Source organism: Urocitellus parryii, chromosome 7 (assembly GCF_045843805.1).
Source record: "Urocitellus parryii isolate mUroPar1 chromosome 7, mUroPar1.hap1, whole genome shotgun sequence".
Classification (NCBI taxonomy): Eukaryota; Metazoa; Chordata; class Mammalia; order Rodentia; family Sciuridae; genus Urocitellus; species Urocitellus parryii.
In genome coordinates, this window is record NC_135537.1 from 110,384,526 (window position 1) to 110,403,768 (window position 19,243).

A 19,243-nucleotide genomic window follows, 5' to 3' on the forward strand; every position below is an offset into this window, starting at 1 on the left:
CAATCCTTAGCACCACATAAAAATAATATAAAATAAAGGCATACTGTCCAACTACAACTACATACACACACACACACACACACACACACACACACACACACACACACATAGTGACAAACATCCTACTCCCAATTTAGAGCCTAAACACTCCTTTCAATCTGTAATTGTGTCAGTTCTCTTTACATCTTACAAAGAAGACTCAGAATGGTCTCCTCCCCCACTTTTCTCCTTTGCTATCCTTTGGTGGGATCAGTATTCAGCATAGCATACCCGAGAATCTACATATGCCTAAGGCTTAATGGAAGAAAGTCAGTACTACTGGATAAAATAAGGTCTGAGTGTCTTTGTTTTTCAGATAAGACACAATCCATAGCCTATGGGAATTACTTAAGAGGTTTCTGAACACTAGCTGATCTCAACCTCAGCTGTACTAGTTCTGTAATCTGAATCTGCATGTCAGTTCACCTTTGATTAGAAAAGTCTTCTGGTAAAAAAAAAATCTTGAAAATAAAGGATAAAAATAAAGGATACTATATACTACAGTGTAGTATACTATATGTACTACTCTATCACTCTTCTAGTCAATCTCTGGTTCAATTATGAGGGTTTGAAATTCAAATAAAAAGCAAGCACTAGGAAGAATGAAAAATCTGGGATTAAATATGAAAACCTGAACATGATACAAAAACCAGATGAAAAGTAATCCCACGTGTGCAAACACAGAGGCCTAGAGGTGCAGCTCAGTGGTGGAGCACTTGCCTAGCATGGAGGTGGCCCTAGGTTCCATCCCCAGCATCAAAAAACAACAAACAAAATCAAAACCAAGGGGGGGAAACACCATATAGAAAGCAGCTAAATGTCAGACTAAAGACAATCCTCTAGGATTCTAAAAACAAAGGAAAACAAACAAAAACAGATAAATATTATGAAGAATTTAAAAAATTTACATGTGTGAATCTTAAAGTCCTTAATAATAACTTTCCTACACTCAGTCATTAATAACTAACAGTTATTATGAAAAGCCACTGAGCAATAAGTTTAAAAAGCTCTGAAAATACTATTTTTGTTCAGAAAGTTTTTGCGTGGAAATGACTAATAAGGTTCAAAAACACTTAGATGTAGGGATGCTCACTGGAGTGCAGCTTATATTTAAAAAAATTTGCAAACAAATATCCCACTTGATAATCCTGACATGCTACATGCTGGAACACCACTCAACCTTTTAAAATCAGGCTGGAGAACTGATTTTCAAGAAACACTTCATTTCAGAATGAAAAGAAGTTTCCTATACACTAACTAGTGGGGAAAAAAGAGTAAACATTCACTTTTCCCTAAATATGTAAATGAATTTATTCTAAAATATTAATTAGTTTTATGAATAACTTATAAAAATCATTTTTGTTTGTATGTTTTGATTTTTTTCTACAAATGAACATGTACCAATTGGGTAACTACTAAAAATATAATGATACTAATATTTTTTAAAAGTTTTTCCAAGTACGTTTAACTTGTGTTTTCTAAAAGACATGCTGGGAAGAACACCTGGGAAGCCACACTACCTGCTTGTCAGCTTGAGGTTCTTAAGATAGGCTTCTGCTTGTGATGCCATGACCTGTAACTTAAACACTTCACTCTCCTTCCAGTTCTCCAGCACAGATACCTGCCAGTAGATTAGAGGATATCTAAGTATTTTATAAATGAAATCCTGAAACTATTTTAAGAGTTAAAACTTAAAACATTCCAAACCATTTTTTCCTTAAGTAAGATCTGATGACAGGAACACCAGAACTTGATTATGTCATTTTCCCAGGCAAACACAAATTAAAACTTTGGGATGTGAAAACAGAGTAACAAAATGACGCTAAAATTCTGTGCTTCAGGATCATTCTTGTGGATATGAAATTGTATATGGCTTTCTGCTTAAACCATAGACAAAACAGAGCCAGGTTAATTGCATGCAACTATGGAATGGGGTTATCTATAGTCCTGGCCCATGGTGAGGAAGGGCCCAGGGACCCACAGAATAAAACCTGAGGCTGTACCTTCCCAACCAAAAAGCCTCTAAGAAGTTGTTTCAGCATTAACACAAACAGCCTTGGGGAATGCTTTCAAACTTTTGGACTTCCCCTTAGTCAACTTGCCATTTTTGCAAAAATCACTGCAGGAGATGTAAAATAGTCTCATTTTAATTCAGTTCTCAGTAACCTTGACAGGACCCTCCAGGCAAATTGGCTTGCCAAGCAGTGATAAATGTGAATCAAACAAATTTAGGAATATAGACACTGGGGTAGGGCCCACAAAGTATTTGTACTTTCACTCTTTCCCCAGAAGCAGTAACAAGGGTCTGTATTTAATTGAAAGTTCTAATATTTGCAGACTACATAAGTTAATTGTTTTTTTTTATTTTCCCAGAATAATCATAGATATATATATACCAATACATATCATTTGTTTCTCAGATAGCTTGATGTTCTTAAGACAGGCTAGGAAAACATACATAAAATAAAGCCAGATGTCGTCTTTTCATTTTTGTCTCAGTAGTTTCTCAAATAGTACAATGACATTGGTATATATTCTTTTAGGGGGAGGGAGGAATATATTCTAAATAAAGAGGTTATTTTCATTTGCTTTTTAAGAACTGGCAAATGTTTTATGGTTGCCTACATTTTTATATCACTTGATTAAAGATGAAGCTATGCAAAATGTAGAGTATGGGAAATGACTGAATTATACTGTCAAGGAAAACAGGTTATAAAATCTGATGTACATTATGAGTACATCTATGAAACAAAGCATGTATAAAAATTAGAAAGGAATAGCCAAGGAAAAAGAGTGGATATTTTAGGGAAAAAGGATTATGAGTAATAGGATAACCCTAACCTCCATACTTGCCAGTAATACAGTTATGCCTCACATGCAATTAAAGAGACCCAACAGTAAAAAAATGAAACCCTTCCATCCACCAGTCATAACCTCACCTCTGCAGCCACGGCTCTTTGATGACTCTCTTCATAATGCTCTTTCCCTTTCTTAATACATTCTTCTATTTTCATCTTCTCATTTGTAAATGTATTACTGCAAATGTTAAAAGAAAAAAAAAAACTTTAAAACAAATCTAGGGAGTAATACAAAGGTTTCAGGACAGCTTCTACATTTTCTACAGTAACTTCCTGCCTCATATATTACCACACAACATACAGATTCATATGCATTCTCTGAACTTCATGAATGATCAAAAGAAGAAATGAATATTTGGTAGGAATGCTGAGAAAGAAGCGAAGACTCTGTACAGTTCACTAGTTTTATGAGGGTAGGTAGAGTATAATCTGGCTACTTTGATAAACTTTACAAAACTTTCTTCACCAGCCAGAAATTCTATTCTCACACAAGGAAATGATCCTAAAGAATAAAGTGATCTGTAGAAAACTGATCATGGCCATACTTTTGTAACAGCTAAAAAGTGTCAGTGAAAGTGGTGGCTAAAAAAGATGACTATGGACCATGATGGGAATAGTGCATGTGAAACAATATTAAATGAGAAAAGCAAAATGTGACTGCTTACTACTAATACATTGATCACAAGTATGTGAAAACATATAAGGACAATTAAAGATTACAAGGAAACTTTTTGTAGCTTTATAATTAAAAATTTTTTTAATTATTTTTTTTTTGTATTGGGGATTGAACCCAGAAGCACTTTACCACTGAGCTACATTCCCAACCCTATTTTATATTTTATTTAGTGACAGGGTCTCACTGATTTGCTTAGCACCTCCCCATTGCTGAGGCTAGCTTTGAACTCATGATCCTCCTGCCTCAGCCTCCCGAGCCACTGGGATTACAGGTGTGTGCTACCATGCCTAGCAACAATTTTTAATAAACATATAATTACAGACTAACAATGTAAAAAACTATCATTCTATAGCTGAGTAACATACAAGAAGTTTTTCTGTGATGCAGGGACAGAACCCAGGCCTTCATACTTGCTATGTAAGTGCTTCTACCACTGAGCTACATCCCTAGTCCAAAATAAAAGTTTTTAAAACACATTTTTAGTTTCAATCAATTCAAGAAAATAAAAGGAACGATTGACAACAATATTTTTTATACTGACATAAAATAAAAGCAGAAATCTAGTAAAATCAAAATACTTCAAAAATACACTTAAACATTAGTTTAAAAATAAAAGATACATAATTATTTAAAAGAAACGGGGGCGGGGGAGGAGCAACAGATTTAGAAGTCTTAGAATGCTTGTGCTTCTGATAGTAAAAGTGTAAGAAGGTACTAAAAATAAATTTAAATTTCCTTTGCCTGATTTCAAGGGACTGATCCAGATGTAATTCAGGTTTGTTATCCATCCCATCATTTTTAAGGGTAGACCTATAAAAGCATAGTCACCAAATTTTAATTAATTTTCAGATTTTTTTTCAATACAACTTTACACAGGAAAGCATATCTACACACAGCATTCTTAAATTTTTTTTTGTTCATATATTTTGCTTCACTTCTAGTATCTTCTAATTCTAATCTAATCATCTTCTAGTATCTCATTTAACTTTCTTCTTCAGTGCTTTTAATCTTTCTTGGATTTCTTTTTTTTCTCTTGTTGCCATTTTTAAATTTATCTTTCCAATTAAGCAAGAATTTGGGGGTCATTTTCCTTGTAGGAAATTTTCCTTTATACTTGGAGAATAAATCAGCTTCTTCTTCACTCTAAGTCACCTGATTACTGGTAAATCACTACCTTGGTCCAAGATGCATGCCTCAGGTGGTTTCAACCTGAGGAAGCACAGGTAATGAGACATCATCATCAGGGTTTTTCATTTAGATTACAACACATGGACTCTCAGTCAAAATGCAACCAGCCTCCTCCTCCTTAACAAGACTTGGAGTGAAATTAGAATATGCACACACACTCTCTGATAACCCTTCAGACACAATGTGAAAGCCTCTGACTTAAGCGATGCCTAAACCAGGCAGATTCTGCCACTTTCATGCTCTCCTAATATTCCTATTTAGTTACTTGTACTTGATAAACCCCCCCACGTTTCCAATAATAGCCAGTTTAACTGCCATCCCAGAAGAATAATGGTCTAGCTGAACTCAATCCAGATTGCAGGAACATGAGCAAATAAAATGGCTATTAACTTTAGCTACTGACTTTGAATGTTCGTTACACCACAGTGGATAAGCTGAGGAATCACATGACAACACTCACTGATTAGAGCAGGAGGTTAGGAATGGATCACAGGGGACATAATAAAACACACTTGGCCCTCTTATGCTCAGGATCTATACTCTAGCAAATTCTTCATATTAATAAGACCAAATTCTAATAATTTACAGATCCATAATAAAAGTATGAATGAAGTAATCATCACAGAATTTTAGTGCTGGAAAGAACCTTAGATCTAATCAGCCCCCTAATTTTACCAATGAGGAAAAAGAAGGTCAAAGGTAATGTTCATAGTGAGAATGGTGTTCATGGCGTTCATATGAACAGGACATCAATTCCTTTGTTGATTCTCAGGCCCAATCCATTCTCACTTTTACAAAATTAATTTGAAAACACTATAAGTTTGAAATAGTTTTAGATGAGATCTCAATGGATGCTTTTTAAAATGAGATAAAAACAGTGTGAAAACAGTATCTATCAATTTTACCTTGATACAGTTTGAAATTTAACATAAAAAAGGTGAAAATAATAAAAATTCCACAATATTAAAAAAAAGCAAGGATTATTGATTTCTATTGTTACTTACATTTCACTTGTATTTAAAAACTTTTTAATTTTCTTCTTCAGTGCTTTTAATCTTTCTTGGATTTCTTTTTTCTCTTGTTGCCATTTTTTAATTTCTCTTTCCAAATCTTGAAGGAACCAATCTAATTCTGTCTTTGAGATATAAAAACATTTTAGAAAGTACTTTAATTAACGACAAGATTTACTTTTACTTAGCTTACACTAAGACACCTGAGTTCAAGGGAACAGTACACATAAACTTGCACCTATGCAGGCTATGCCCCTGTGGCCAGCCATGGGATAGAGACAACACAGCTGCATCCTAACCACTAAGTGCATCTGAACCCAGGAAAGTTACACTGAAGAACCACTTCAACGGGTTCACAGGTATTCACACTCCACTCTTCAGTCTACATGATTCCCCAATCTAGACATAATTTGTATGTTTACTTGACAAGTCTGAGGTTTTTTGTTTGCTTTTAAAAATATGAGTGAGATGACTCTGGCAGCTTTTAAAAATATTTATTTATTTATTCTAATTAGTTTTACATGAAGCATTGTAATTCATAGTACACACATAGAGCACAATTTTTCATGTCTCTGGTTGTACAAAAAGTAGAGTCACACCATTTATGTCTTCATACATGAGTACTTTATATATCCTAAAGATTAGTGCTCTACCTGATGTGCGTGTGGTAAAAATTTGCTCACATTCTGTAGGCTCTCTTCACCTCACTGATTGATTCTTTTGCTGAGAAGAAGCTTTTCAGTTTGAATTCATCCCATTTATTGATTCCTGATATTATTTCTTGCACTGTGGGAGTCTTGTTAAGGAAGTCAGGGCCTAATCAGACATGATGAAGATTTAGGCCTACTTTTACTTCTATTAGGTGAAGGGTCTCTGGTTTGATTCCTAGTCCTTGATCCAGTTTGAGTTGAGTTTTGTGCATGGTGAGAGATAGGGCCTTTATTTCATTTTGCTGCATATGGATTTCTAATTTTCCCAGCACCATTTGTGGAAGAGGCTATCTTTTTTAAAAAAATATTTTATCTTTTAGTTGTAGTTGGACGCAATACCTTTATTTCACTTATTTATTTTTTTTCTGTGGTGCTGAGGATTGAACCCAGAGTCTCACATGAGTCAGGCGAGTGCTCTACTGCTGAAACACAACCCCAGCCCATATATTGGAGGCTATCTTTCCTCCAATATATGGTTTTGGTGTCTTTGTCTAGCATGAGACACCTGTATTTATGTGAGGGTTTGTCTCAGTGTCCTCTATTCTGTATCACTGGTCTACAAGTCTATTTTGGAGCCAATATCATGCTGTTTTTGTTACTGTTGCTCTGTAGTATAGTTTAAGGTCTAGGATAATGATGCCACCCATTTCACACTTCTTGCTAAGGATTGCTTTGGCTATTCTGGGTCTCTTATTTTTCCAGATGAATTTCATGATTGCTTTTTCTATTTCTATGAGGAATGTCATTAAGATTTGATTGGAATTGCATTAAATCTGTATAGTGCTTTTGGTAGTATGGTCATTTTGGCAATATTAATTCTACTTATCCACGAACAAGGGAGATCTTTCTATCTTCTAAGGTCTTCTTTAATTTCTTTCTTTAGCATTCTATAATTCTCATTGTAGAGGTCTTTCACCTCTTTTGTTAAGCTGATTCCCAAGTATTTAATTTTTTTTTTGAGGCTACTGTAAATGGGGTTGTTTTCCTAGTTTCTCTTTCAGAGGATTTGTCCCTGATGTACAGAAATGCCTTTGATTTATGGGTGTTGATTTTATATCCTGATTCTTGGCTGAATTCATTCATTAGTTCTAGAAGTTTTCTGATGGAATTTTTTGGATCTTCAAGGTATAGAATCATATCATTGGCAAATAGTGATAGTTTGAGTTCTTCTTTTCCTATCCATGTCCCTTTAATTTCTTTCGTTTAATTCCTCTAGCTAGAGTTCCAAGAATGATGTTAAATAGAGGTGATCAAGGAGGGCATCTCTGTCTTGTTCCAGTTTTCAGAAGCAATGCTTTCAACTTTTCTCCATTTAGAATGATGTTGGCCTGGAGATATGTTCCTGTTAATTCTAGTTCTTCTAGTGTTTTGAACACAAAGGGTTGCTGTATTTTGTCGAATGTTTTTCCTACATCTATTTTGATGATCATATGATTCTTATCTTTAAGTGTGTATTAAAGGCATGTATTTATTTCTGTATGTTGAACTAACCTTACATCCCTGGGATGAACCCCACTTGATCATAGTGCATTATCTTTTTGATGTTTTGGTATTCAATTTGCCAGAATTTTATTGAGAATTTTTACATCTATGTTCATTGGAGATATTGGTCTGAAGTTTTCTTTCTTTGATGTGTCTTTGTCTGATTTTGGAATCAGGGTGATACTGGCCTAGAGAATGAGTTTGGAAGTGTTCCCTCTTTTTCTATTTCATAAAATAATCTGAGGAGTACTGGTATTAGTTCTTCTTTGAAGGTCTTGTAGAACTCAGCTGTGTATCCATCTGGTCCTGAGCTTTTCTTCGTTGGTAGACTTCTGACAGTGTCTTCTATTTCATTGGTTGAAACTGATCTGTTTAACTTGTATTTATCATCCTGATTCAGTTTGGATAAATCAAATGACTCTAATCTGTAGATGCCTTTGATATTTTCTATTTTATTGGAGTACAAATTTTCAAAAAATATTTCTAATTATCTTCTGCATTTCTGTAGTGTCCATCATGATATTTCCTTTTTGATCACAGAGTTTAGTAACTTGAGTTTTCTCTCCTTCTCTTCATTAGCATGGCTAAGGGTTTATCAATTTTATTTATTTTTACAAAGAACCAAATTTCTGTTTTGTCAATTTTTAAAATTGTTTCTTTTGCTTCAGTTTCATTGATTTCAGCTCTGATTTTAATTATTTCTTGTCTTCTTCTGCGTTTGGTGTTGATTTGTTCTTCTTTTTCTAGGTCTTTGAGTTGTAGTGTTAGGTCATTTATTTACTGACTTTTTCTTCTTTTAAGAAATGAACTCCATGCAATGAACTTTCCTCTTAGCACTGCCTTCATAGTGTCCCAGAGATTTCGATATGTTGTATCAGTGTTCTCATTTACCTCTAAGAAGTTTTTTAATCCTCTTTGATGTCTTTTGCAACCAATTATTCATTCAATAGCATATTATTTAGTCTTCAGGTGTTGGAGTATCTTCTATTTTTTATTTTATCAATGATTTCTAATTTAATTCCATTATGATCTGATAGAATGTAGGGTAGTATCATTATGTTTTTGTATTTGCTAAGAGTTGCTTTGTGGCATAATATATGATCTATTTTAGAAAAGGATCCATGTGCTGCTGAGAAGAAACTGTATTCACTCATTGATGGATGAAATAATCTATGTCTAAGTTATCAATCATACTTTTGAGTTCTTTAGTTTCTTTGTTTAGCTTTTGTTTGAAAGATCTATCCAGTGGTGAAAGAAGTGTGTTAAAGTCACCCAGTATTATTGTGTTGTGGTCTATTTGACTGTTGAACTTGAGAAGAGTTTGATGAATGTATATGCTACACTGTTTGGGGAATATATATTTATTATTGCCATATCTTGTTGATGATGTATGCCCCTCTCTTTTTTTTGTTGGTTGTTTAAAACATTACAAAGCTCATGAAGTATCATCTTTCATACATTTGACTCAAGTGGGTTATGAACTCCCATTTTTACCCCAAATACAAATTGCAGAATTACATCGGTTACACATTCACATTTTTACATAATGCCAAATTAGTGACTGTTGTATTCTGTTACCTTTCCTATCCCCTACTATCCCCCCCACCCCTCCCCTCCCATCTTCCCTCTCTACCTCATCTGCTGTTGTTCAATTCTCTCCCTTGTCTCCCCCCCCCGCTTTCCCCTCACAACCTCTTATATGTAATTTTGTGTAACATTGAGGGTCTCCTTACATTTCCATATGATTTCCCTTCTCTCTCCCTTTCCCTCCCCTCACTCGTCTCTGATTAATGTTAATCTTTTCCTCATGCTCTTCCTCCCTGTTCTGTTCTTCGTTGCTCACCTTATATCAAATAAGACATTTGGCATTTGTTTTTTAAGGATTGCCTAGCTTCGCTTAGCATAATCTGCTCTAATGCCATTCATTTCCCTGCAAATTCCATGATTTTGTCATTTTTTAGTGCTGCATAATACTCCATGGTGTATAAATGCCACATTTTTTTTATCCATTTATCTATTGAAGGGCATCTAGGTTGGTTCCACAGTCTAGCTATTGTGAATTGTGCTGCTATGGTCATTGATGTGGCAGTATCCCTATATTATGCTCTTTTAAGATCCTCAGGGAATAGTCCGAGAAGGGCGATAGCTGGGTCAAATGGTGGTTCCATTCCCAGCTTTCCCATGAATCTCCATACTGCTTTCCAAACTGGCCTCACCAATTTGCAGTCCCACCAGCAATGTACAAGTGTACACTTTTCCCCACATCCTCGCCAGCACTTATTGTTGTTTGACTTCATAATGGCTGCCAATCTTACTGGAATAAGATGGTGTCTTAGGGTGGTTTTGATTTGCACTTCTCTGACTGCTAGAGATGGTGAGCATTTTTTCATGTACTTGTTGATTGATTGTATGTCCTCCTCTGAGAAGTGTCTGTTCAGGTCCTTGGCCCATTTGTTGATTGGGTTATTTGTTATCTTATTGTTTAATTTTTTTAGTTCTTTGTATATTCTGGATATTAGCCCTCTATCTGAAGTGTAGGGGTAAAAATTTGTTCTCATGATGTAGGCTCCCTATTTACCTCTCTTATTGCTTCTCTTGCTGAGAAAAAACTTTTTAGTTTAAGTAAGTCCCATTTGTTTATTCTTATTACTAACTCTTGGGCTATGGGCGTCCTATTAAGGAATTTGGAGCCTGACCCCACAATAGGTAGATCGGCGCCAACTTTTTCTTTATCAGGCGCAGAGTCTCTGATTTGATATCAAGCTCTTTGATCCATTCTGAGTTAACTTTTGTGCATGGCGAGAGAAAGGGGTTCAGCTTCATTTTGTTGCATATGGATTTCCAGTTTTCCCAGCACCATTTGTTGAAGATGCTATCCTTCCTCCATTGCATGCTTTTAGCCCCTTTATCAAATATAAGATAGTTGTAATTTTGTGGATTGGTCTCTCTGTACCATTGGTCCACCTGCCTGTTTTGGTAGCAGTACCATGCTGTTTTTGTTACTATTGCTCTGTAGTACAGTTTGAAATCTGGTATCACTATACCTCCAGATTCACACTTCCTGATTAGAATTGCTTTTGCTATTCTGGGTCTTTTGTTTTTCCATATGAATTTCATGATTGCTTTATCTATTTCTACAAGAAATGCCGTTGGGATTTTGATTGGCATCGCATTAAACCTGTAGAGAACTTTTGGTAATATCGCCATTTTGATGATGTTAGTTCTGCCTATCCATGAACAGGGTACATTTTTCCATCTTCTAAGATCTTCTTCTATCTCTCTCTTTAGGGTTTTGTAGTTTTCATTGTATAAATCTTTCACCTCTTTTGTTAAGTTGATTCCCAAGTATCATATTCTCTTTGAGGATATTGTGAATGGAGTGGTTTTCCTCATTTCCATTTCAGAAGTTTTGTCCCTGATATACAGAAATGCCTTTGATTTATGCGTGTTGATTTTATATCCTACCACTTTCCTGAATTCATTTATTAACTCTAGCAGTTTCTTTGTAGACCCTTTTGGGTCTGTTAGATATATTATCATATCATCCACAAATAGTGATAATTTAAGTTCTTCTTTTCCTATTTTTATGCCTTTAATTTCTTTTGTCTAATTGCTCTGGCTAGTATTTCAAGAACTAAATTGAATAGAAGTGGTGAGAGAGGGCATCCCTGTCTTCTTCCAGATTTTAGAGGGAATGCCTTCAGTTTTTCTCCATTTAGGATGATGCTAGCCTGAGGCTTAGCATAGATAGCTTTTACAATGTCAAGGTAAGTTCTTGTTATCCCTAGTTTTTCTAATGTTTTGAACATAAAGGGATACTGTACTTTGTCGAAAGCTTTCTCTGTGTCTATCAAGATGATCATATGGTTCTTATATTTAAGTCTATTGATGTGGTGAATAACATTTATTGATTTCCGTATATTGAACCAGACTTTCATCCCAGGGATGAATCCTACTTGATCATGGTGCACAATTTTTTTGATATGCTTTTGTATTCGATTCGCCAGGATTTTATTGAGAATTTTTGCATCTAAGTTCATTAGAGATATTGGTCTGTAGTTTTCTTTCTTTTTAGTGTCTTTGTCTGGTTTCAGGATCAGGGTGATGTTGGCCTCATAGAATGAATTTGGAAGAGCTCCTTCTTTTTCTATTTCTTGAAATAGCTTGAAAAGTATTGGTATTAATTCTTCTTTGAAGGTTTTGTAAAACTCTGCTGTATACCCATTTGGTCCAGGGCTTTTCTTGGTTGGTAGTCTTTTGATGGCTTCTTCTATTTCTTCCTTTATTATTGGTCTGTTTAAATTGTGTGTGTCTTCCTGACTCAATCTGGGCATATTGTATGACTTAAGAAATTTATCGATATCTTCACTATCTTCTATTTTATTGGAATATAGGGTTTCAAAATACTTTCTAATTATCTTCTGTATTTCTGTAGTGTCTCTTGTGATATTACCTTTTTCATCCCGTATGTTAGTAAATTGAGTTCTCTCTCTTCTTCTCTTCATTAGCATGACTAAGGGTCTATCGATCTTATTTATTTTTTCAAAGAACCAACTTTTAGTTTTATCGATTTTTTCAATTTTTTTTTGTTTCAATTATATTGGTTTCCGCTCTGATTTTAATTATTTCTTGTCTTTTACTATATTTGCTGTTGTTTTGCTCTTCCTTTTCTAGGGTTTTGAGGTGTAATGTGAGTTCATTTATTTGTTGGTTTTTTCTTTTTTTGAGGAATGAACTCCAGGAAATGAATTTCCCTCTTAAAACTGTTTTCATTGTGTCCCATAGATTCCGGTATGTTGTGTCTGTATTGTCATTTATCTCTAAGAATTTTTTTATTTCCTCCTTTATGTCTTCTCTAACCCATTGATCATTCAGTGACATATTGTTCATTTTCCAGGTGATGCAGGATTGTCCTTCCTTTTTTTATCATTGATTTCCAGTTTTATTCCATTATGATCAGATATGGTGCATGGTATTATCTCCACACCTTTATATTTACTAAGAGTTGCCCTATGGCATAATATATGGTCTATCTTTGAGTAGGATCCATGTGCTGCTGAGAAGAACATGTATCCACTTGATGATGCTTGATATATTCTATATATGTCGGTTAAGTCTAGGTTATTTATTGTGTTATTGAGTTCTATAATTTCTTTATTCAGCTTTTGTCTAGAGGATCTGTCTAATGGCGAGAGTGGTGTGTTGAAGTCACCCATAATTATTGTGTTGTGGTCTATTTGACTCTTGAACTTGAAGAGAGTTTGTTTTATGAACATTGCAGCACCATTGTTTGGTGCATACAAATTGATAATTGTTATGTCTTGTTGGTTGATGGTTCCTTTTAACAGTATATAGTGTCCTTCTTTATCCCCTTTGATTAACTTAGCTTTGAAGTTGATTTTATTCCATATGAGTATGGCCACTCCTGCTTGCTTCCGAGGACCGTGTGCGTGGTATGATTTTTCCCAACCTTTCACCTTCAGCCTGTGTATGTATTTTCCTATCATATGAGTCTCCTGAAGGCAACATATTGTTGGATTTGTTTTTTTTTTAATCCAGATTACTAGCCTATGTGTCTTGATTGGTGAATTTAGGCCCTTAACATTTAAGGTTACAAATGAAATATGGTTTGTACTTCCAGTCATGTTTATTTATTTATTTATTTATTTATTTTAGTTTGGCTAGTTTTTCCTCTTTGGTTATTTTTCTCCCCCTTGACTGAGATACCTACCACTGTTAGTTTTGGGCGTTATTTTTCAATTCCTCTTCGTGTAGTATTTTGCTCAAAATGCTTTGCAGTGATGGTTTTCTGGCTGCGAATTCTTTTAGCTTTTGTTTATCGTGAAATATTTTAATTTCATTGTCAAATCTCGAGCTTAATTTTGCTGGATACAGTATTCTTGGTTGGAATCCATTATTTTTCAGTGTTTGAAATATGTTGTTCCAGGATCTTCTCGCTTTCAAAGTCTGTGATGAAAAATCAGTCTTTAACCTAATTGGTTTACCCCTCAATGTAATCTGCCTCCTTTCTCTCATAGCTTTTAATATTCTCTCCTTGTTCTGTATGTTGGCTACCTTCATAATTATATGTCTTGGAGTTGATCTATTATGGTTTTGAATGTTTGGGTTCCTGTAGGCTTCCAGGATTTGGCAATCCATTCCATCTTTCATCACTGGGAAGTTTTCTAGGATTATTTCATTTAATAGGTTGTTCATTCCTTTGGTTTGAACCTCTATGCCTTCTTCTATCCCAATGACTCTCAGGTTTGGTTTTTTTATGACATCCCATATCTCTTGAATAGATTGCTCTGAGATTTAAGCATCCTTTCTGTGTTGACTATATTCTTTTCAAGTTGATAAACTTTGTCTTCATTATCTGATGTTCTGACTTCTACTTGATCTAGTCTATTTGTAATGTTCTCGTTTGAGTTTTTAATTTGTTTTATGGATTCCTGCATTTCTAGGATTACTGTTTGATTTTTTTTAATCTCTATCTCCTGGTAAAACTCGTTCTTTGCCATTTGAATTTGTTTGGTTAATTAGCTTTCAAAATATACTTTTATTGCTTGGACTTGCTGTCCCATGTCTTCTCTAATATTCCATTCCATCTGAGTTAGGTATGCCTTGAGTTCTTTCCCTGTCCATGTTTCTGATGCTTCTAGGTCCTCCTGTAGATTTAAGTTGTCCTGCATTGTTTGGAATCCTTTTTTCCCTTGTTTTTTCATGTTGTTCACGTTACTTTCCAGCTCTGTTTGACTGCTGTGTTTCTGCTCTTTCCTATAAACTTGTTTTGATTTTGTATATCTCTGTTCTCTCTCCTATGTGGTGGTAGACTATGCCTAGAAATGTTGGGCTTTATTGTACTTTAAAGCTGATTCATTAAATTTATAAAAGGCTTCTGGATTCTGTATGCATATAGTGATTCGTTGTTTGTTCTTAGGACTTTATGTTTAGGTTAGGTGCTATGATGGTATGAGGATTAGTATGTCTTGGCTGCTTTAGAAGATTGCTCTACTGAAGGGGGATACTAACAGGCGATTGGATCAGGGTGTTCGTAGTAGCTAGGTATTTAGGAGCCCTATAGACAGCCCCAAAACATTCACCTATTTGCATTTAGACAATTACAAGTAATGGAAGACGTAATGCTTGGGATGAAAGTTGGGAGGGGTAGGGGAAGGAAGGTGCTCTTAAAAAGAAAGAAGGAGAGAGAGAGATAGATTAGAGGAGAATGGAAAGAACAATAAAACTTGAAACAGGAAAGAAAGAAAGAAGGAAAAGGGGAGAAAAGAACAAAGAGAGAAAAAAAAAAGAGAAGAAAGAAAAAAAATTGAAGTCTTAGAGATCCATTTTCTTCTCTTCCAGTAGGCAGAGCTGTGCCATCCGCACCGAGCTTCTGCCCTTTACGTGCCAATAGCAATCCCTGTAAGGAAGCTCCTGAGAGTCTCTCAGTCCTGTTAGTCCAGAGCTGTTTCACTTCTTTGACCCATCCCCTCTTCCTCCTGCCAGCCAGCCAGCCAGCCAGGTCCTGTTCACCGGCGGCAGTTCCCCAAAGAACCGGTTACACTTGCAGCCCCACCGCGTGTCTATTTCCCGAACTACTGAGTGCTCTCTCCGTCATTCATCTAAGCCCCAGTGCTGTGGTGCGGTAATCTGGGGACCAACAGTTTTAATTTTTCTGGACCCTTTTGGTGGGCATGCCCCCAGAAACTGGCGGCTAAGACCTTGGGTGTCGCTGCTGGTGTTAAGAGGAGTTGGGGATCGGGAATCCCCTCTGCTTCCCTACAGACATGCCCCCAGGGAGATTCCCGAGGTTTCCTGGCTGCTTGTATCTAGAAGGGGTTGGAGTCACACACCTGCAAAAGTGGATTCCGCTGGGAAGGAATTCCGTGGGCCAAACTCCGGTGACGTCACCTGTCTGCTATGGCGGGCTCCAGGCTCCTTGCCGGAGTGTCCGAAGGGAAGGGTGGGACTGGTTTGTCTCTGGTTGGTTTCAGCTCCCAGTTCGCTACTTCATGAATGCCTGGATATAGACCTCTTCCTAGAGTCCCAGCGCCACACCTGCTGGGCCGCACCTGGGGGTCTCGCCGCACGGTCGCTGGCAGGCGGGCAGTTTCTAGCCGCCCAGTTGCGGGGGGCCGCGGGCGGGCAGGTGGTTGTCGAGTCGAGTCGCGCGGGCAGCATCTGGCAGGTCCGGACCTCTGTGCTGTGCTGCCTGGCGGAGATTCACTTGTCTGGGGCAAACTGTCACCTCCAAAAATCCTACCAATTGCCAGCAGGTCTCTTTTCAGTGGAATTTCACCAGGAGCCTCTCAACCGTTAGAATCCAAGCGTATTGATGCGTTTCTCTGATCCCGATACTATGGAGGTATTGAAAGCGCTGCCTCTCCGCCCGCCACCATGTTGGATCTCCCGGTGTATGCCTCTCTTAAGTAGTATGAAATGTCCTTCTATGTCACTTTTGATTAAATTTGGCTTAAAGTCTGCTTTATTTGATATGATAAAAAACAAATAAATAAAATAGAGCCTGGAAACCCCTGTTTGTTTCTGAAGTCCTTTTGAGTGGTATGTTTTTTTCCCAACCTTTTGCCTTCAGTCTGTGGGTGTCTTCCTATGAGATGAGTCCTTTGAAGGGAACATATTGTTGGGTCTTTTTTGTTTGTTTGTTTTAATATTTATTTTTTTAGTTGTAGTTGGACACAATACTTTATTTATTTTTTATGTAGTGCTGTGGATCAAACCCAGGACTTTGCACTTGTGAGGTGAGTGCTCTACTGCTGAGGCATAACGCCAGCCCATCACTGTGGTTTTTCATTTCCTCCTCATGGACTATTCTGCCAAGGATATTCTGTAGAGCAGGCTTTCAGGTTATAAATTCTTTTAACTTTTGTTTATCATGGAAGGTTTTTATTTCGTCATCAAATCTATAGCTTAATTTTCCTGGATATACGATTCTTGGTTGGCATCCATTTTCTTTCAGAGCTTGGTATATGTTGTTCCAGGATGTTCTGGCTTTCAGGGTATGAGTTGAAAAAATTGGCAGAGTTCCTAATTGGTTTCCCCCTATATGTAATCTGATTCCTTTATCTTGTGGCTTTTAAAATTCTCTCCTTATTCTATATGCTAGGCCTTTTCATTATAATGTAACTTGGTGAGATTTTGTCCATTTGTTGCCCTGTAAGCCTCTTTTATTTGATTGTCCAATTCATTCTTCATGTTTGAAACATTTTCTGATATCATTTCACTGAATAGATTGTTCATACCTTTGGTTTGTAACTCTATGTCTTCTTTGATCCCAATAATTTACTTAAATTTTTTCTTTTAGAATTCTTTTTAGATGTAGGTGGACACAATATCTCTATTTTACTAATTTGTTTTTTATCTGTTGCTGAAGATCAAACCCAGTGCCTCACACATGTTAGGCAAGTGCTCTGCCACTGAGCCCCAGCCCCAGCCCAGCCCTTAAATTTGGTCTTTTGATGTTATCCCATAATTCTTGAATATTCTTCTCATAGTTTCTTATAATCTTCCCTGTGTGGTCAACATTCTTTTCAAGATTATATATTTTGTCTTCATCATCTTTAGGTTCCGTCTTCCAAGAGTTCTCATCTGTAGGTGGTGCTTTCTACTGAGTTTTTAATTTGGTTTATTGTTTCTTTCATTTCAAGGATTTCTATGTTTTTTTTTTCAGGACCAGTATCTCCTTATTAAAGTAATCTTTTGCTTTCTGTGTTTGCTTATGTAGCTCTACATCAAAATTATGTTTTGCTGCCTGTATTTGTTCTCTTATATCATCCTTTAATTCATAGAACATTTACATTCTGTACATCCGAACTCCTCCTCTGTCATTTCTTCTGTTGTGCTGGCCATGGATTCTAATGATGTAGGATCTTGGTTTTTTGGGGCACATTCTTCCCTTGTTTTTTCATGTTGCTCTTGTGTCTTCCCTTATTGCACTGCGGTCCGAGGCATATATTTACCCTATAAGCTTACAGTGTCCCTGCAGCATTCCAATACCTATCTTTGATATTGCTTCTAAGCCCCAGCCGGTGTTCCAAGCTGGGGGTTACCCCAACTAAAGATGGCAATGAAGATGTCCCAAGAGGGAAGTGGTTACTTTCACTATGGGGTGTCTGGTCAGGTGGGGCGGGCAGTGGTGGTGTGTGGCCTGTTCAGAGATACAGCTGTGTGACATACAGTGTTGTGGCTGAGGGCTGTGCGGTGTCCCTAGGTACAAGCAACTGTGTGTAGGGGAGTATGGCAGTGGTTGCAATGTCCAAAGATGGAGGTGACTGGGGAAGCCCCACACTGGTACATTATGGTCCACAAGGCAGTGGTGGCCAGAGTTTCTGTGCACGGGCAGCAGCCAGGTGTTCTGCATGGAAACCATGGCCAGGATTACTGCGTGGGAGTAGCTGTCGAGGTCCTCTAATCACTCGCAGAGAAAAAGTATTCCAAGTCACTGAGCAACACAGAATAAGCCTCCTTATAGCCTGCCATCTTGGATCCTTCTCTGGTTTTTTATTAAAGGTGTTTGGGTTGGCTGTGTGATAAAGAGAAATGAAAAGGTCTTCTGAGGTGATATGAGTTCCTTTTCCCCTGGAGGGTCAGATTCAATGCCAACTGACACATAGCCCTTTTTGCCAGTTTCTTCTGCAGGTGCTACTTTTTGAAACATCTGAACTTACAAATGTTCTAAAAGTTTTTTGTCCTTTTTGAAGCATCATCCATTCAATGGCAGTGAAGGATATGGGTATGACATGTGCTCATAAATACAGGGCACAGATAAATAAAAAAAAATCTCTTAAGAAAGAGAATATGAATCAGAGCACTATTAAAAGAAATAGCTAAAAGCAACATGTTAAATATTTCCCAGCTTGAAATCCCACTATTATCAATGGTTGCTTAATGAAATCCTGACTTCATATTTGCTCTAGGGGAACATTTGATGTTTTACTTCCTGTCAGGTTCCCTACAGCTTGAACTTCCTCCTTAGGCTCAGAACATATCTAAGACACTAGGCCTTCTTCCTTAGGAAGGACGTTGAATCCTAAAGTCATCACATACAGACTTCATGGGAAATAATGGCCCTGGAGTCAGAAGTGATAGTGACTTAGAAGCATTTCTCCATCTTTAGCCTTAGATATGCAGTTTCAACTTCTAGGGAAGCAGATTTGCTGGTTGGTCTGTTGCAAGCCATCCATGGGCTGTGTGAGCTATGTGCATTTGAGCATATGAGAGAACTGGTCTGGCGTTACGTCCTTTAGGGGCTGTGTGACACAT

General features: G+C 36.8%; 1 protein-coding gene across 1 annotated transcript in view; it reads right to left on the reverse strand.

Moving 5' to 3' along the window:
* The window catches only part of LOC144256101 (E3 ubiquitin-protein ligase TTC3-like), a 75,103-nt gene that overhangs the window by 10,167 nt on the left and 45,693 nt on the right, over window positions 1–19,243 (reverse strand). The window contains 3 exon segments of the mRNA XM_077801227.1: window positions 1,560–1,660; window positions 2,979–3,075; window positions 5,766–5,896. Of these exon segments, the coding sequence (XP_077657353.1) occupies window positions 1,560–1,660; window positions 2,979–3,075; window positions 5,766–5,896 (329 nt within the window).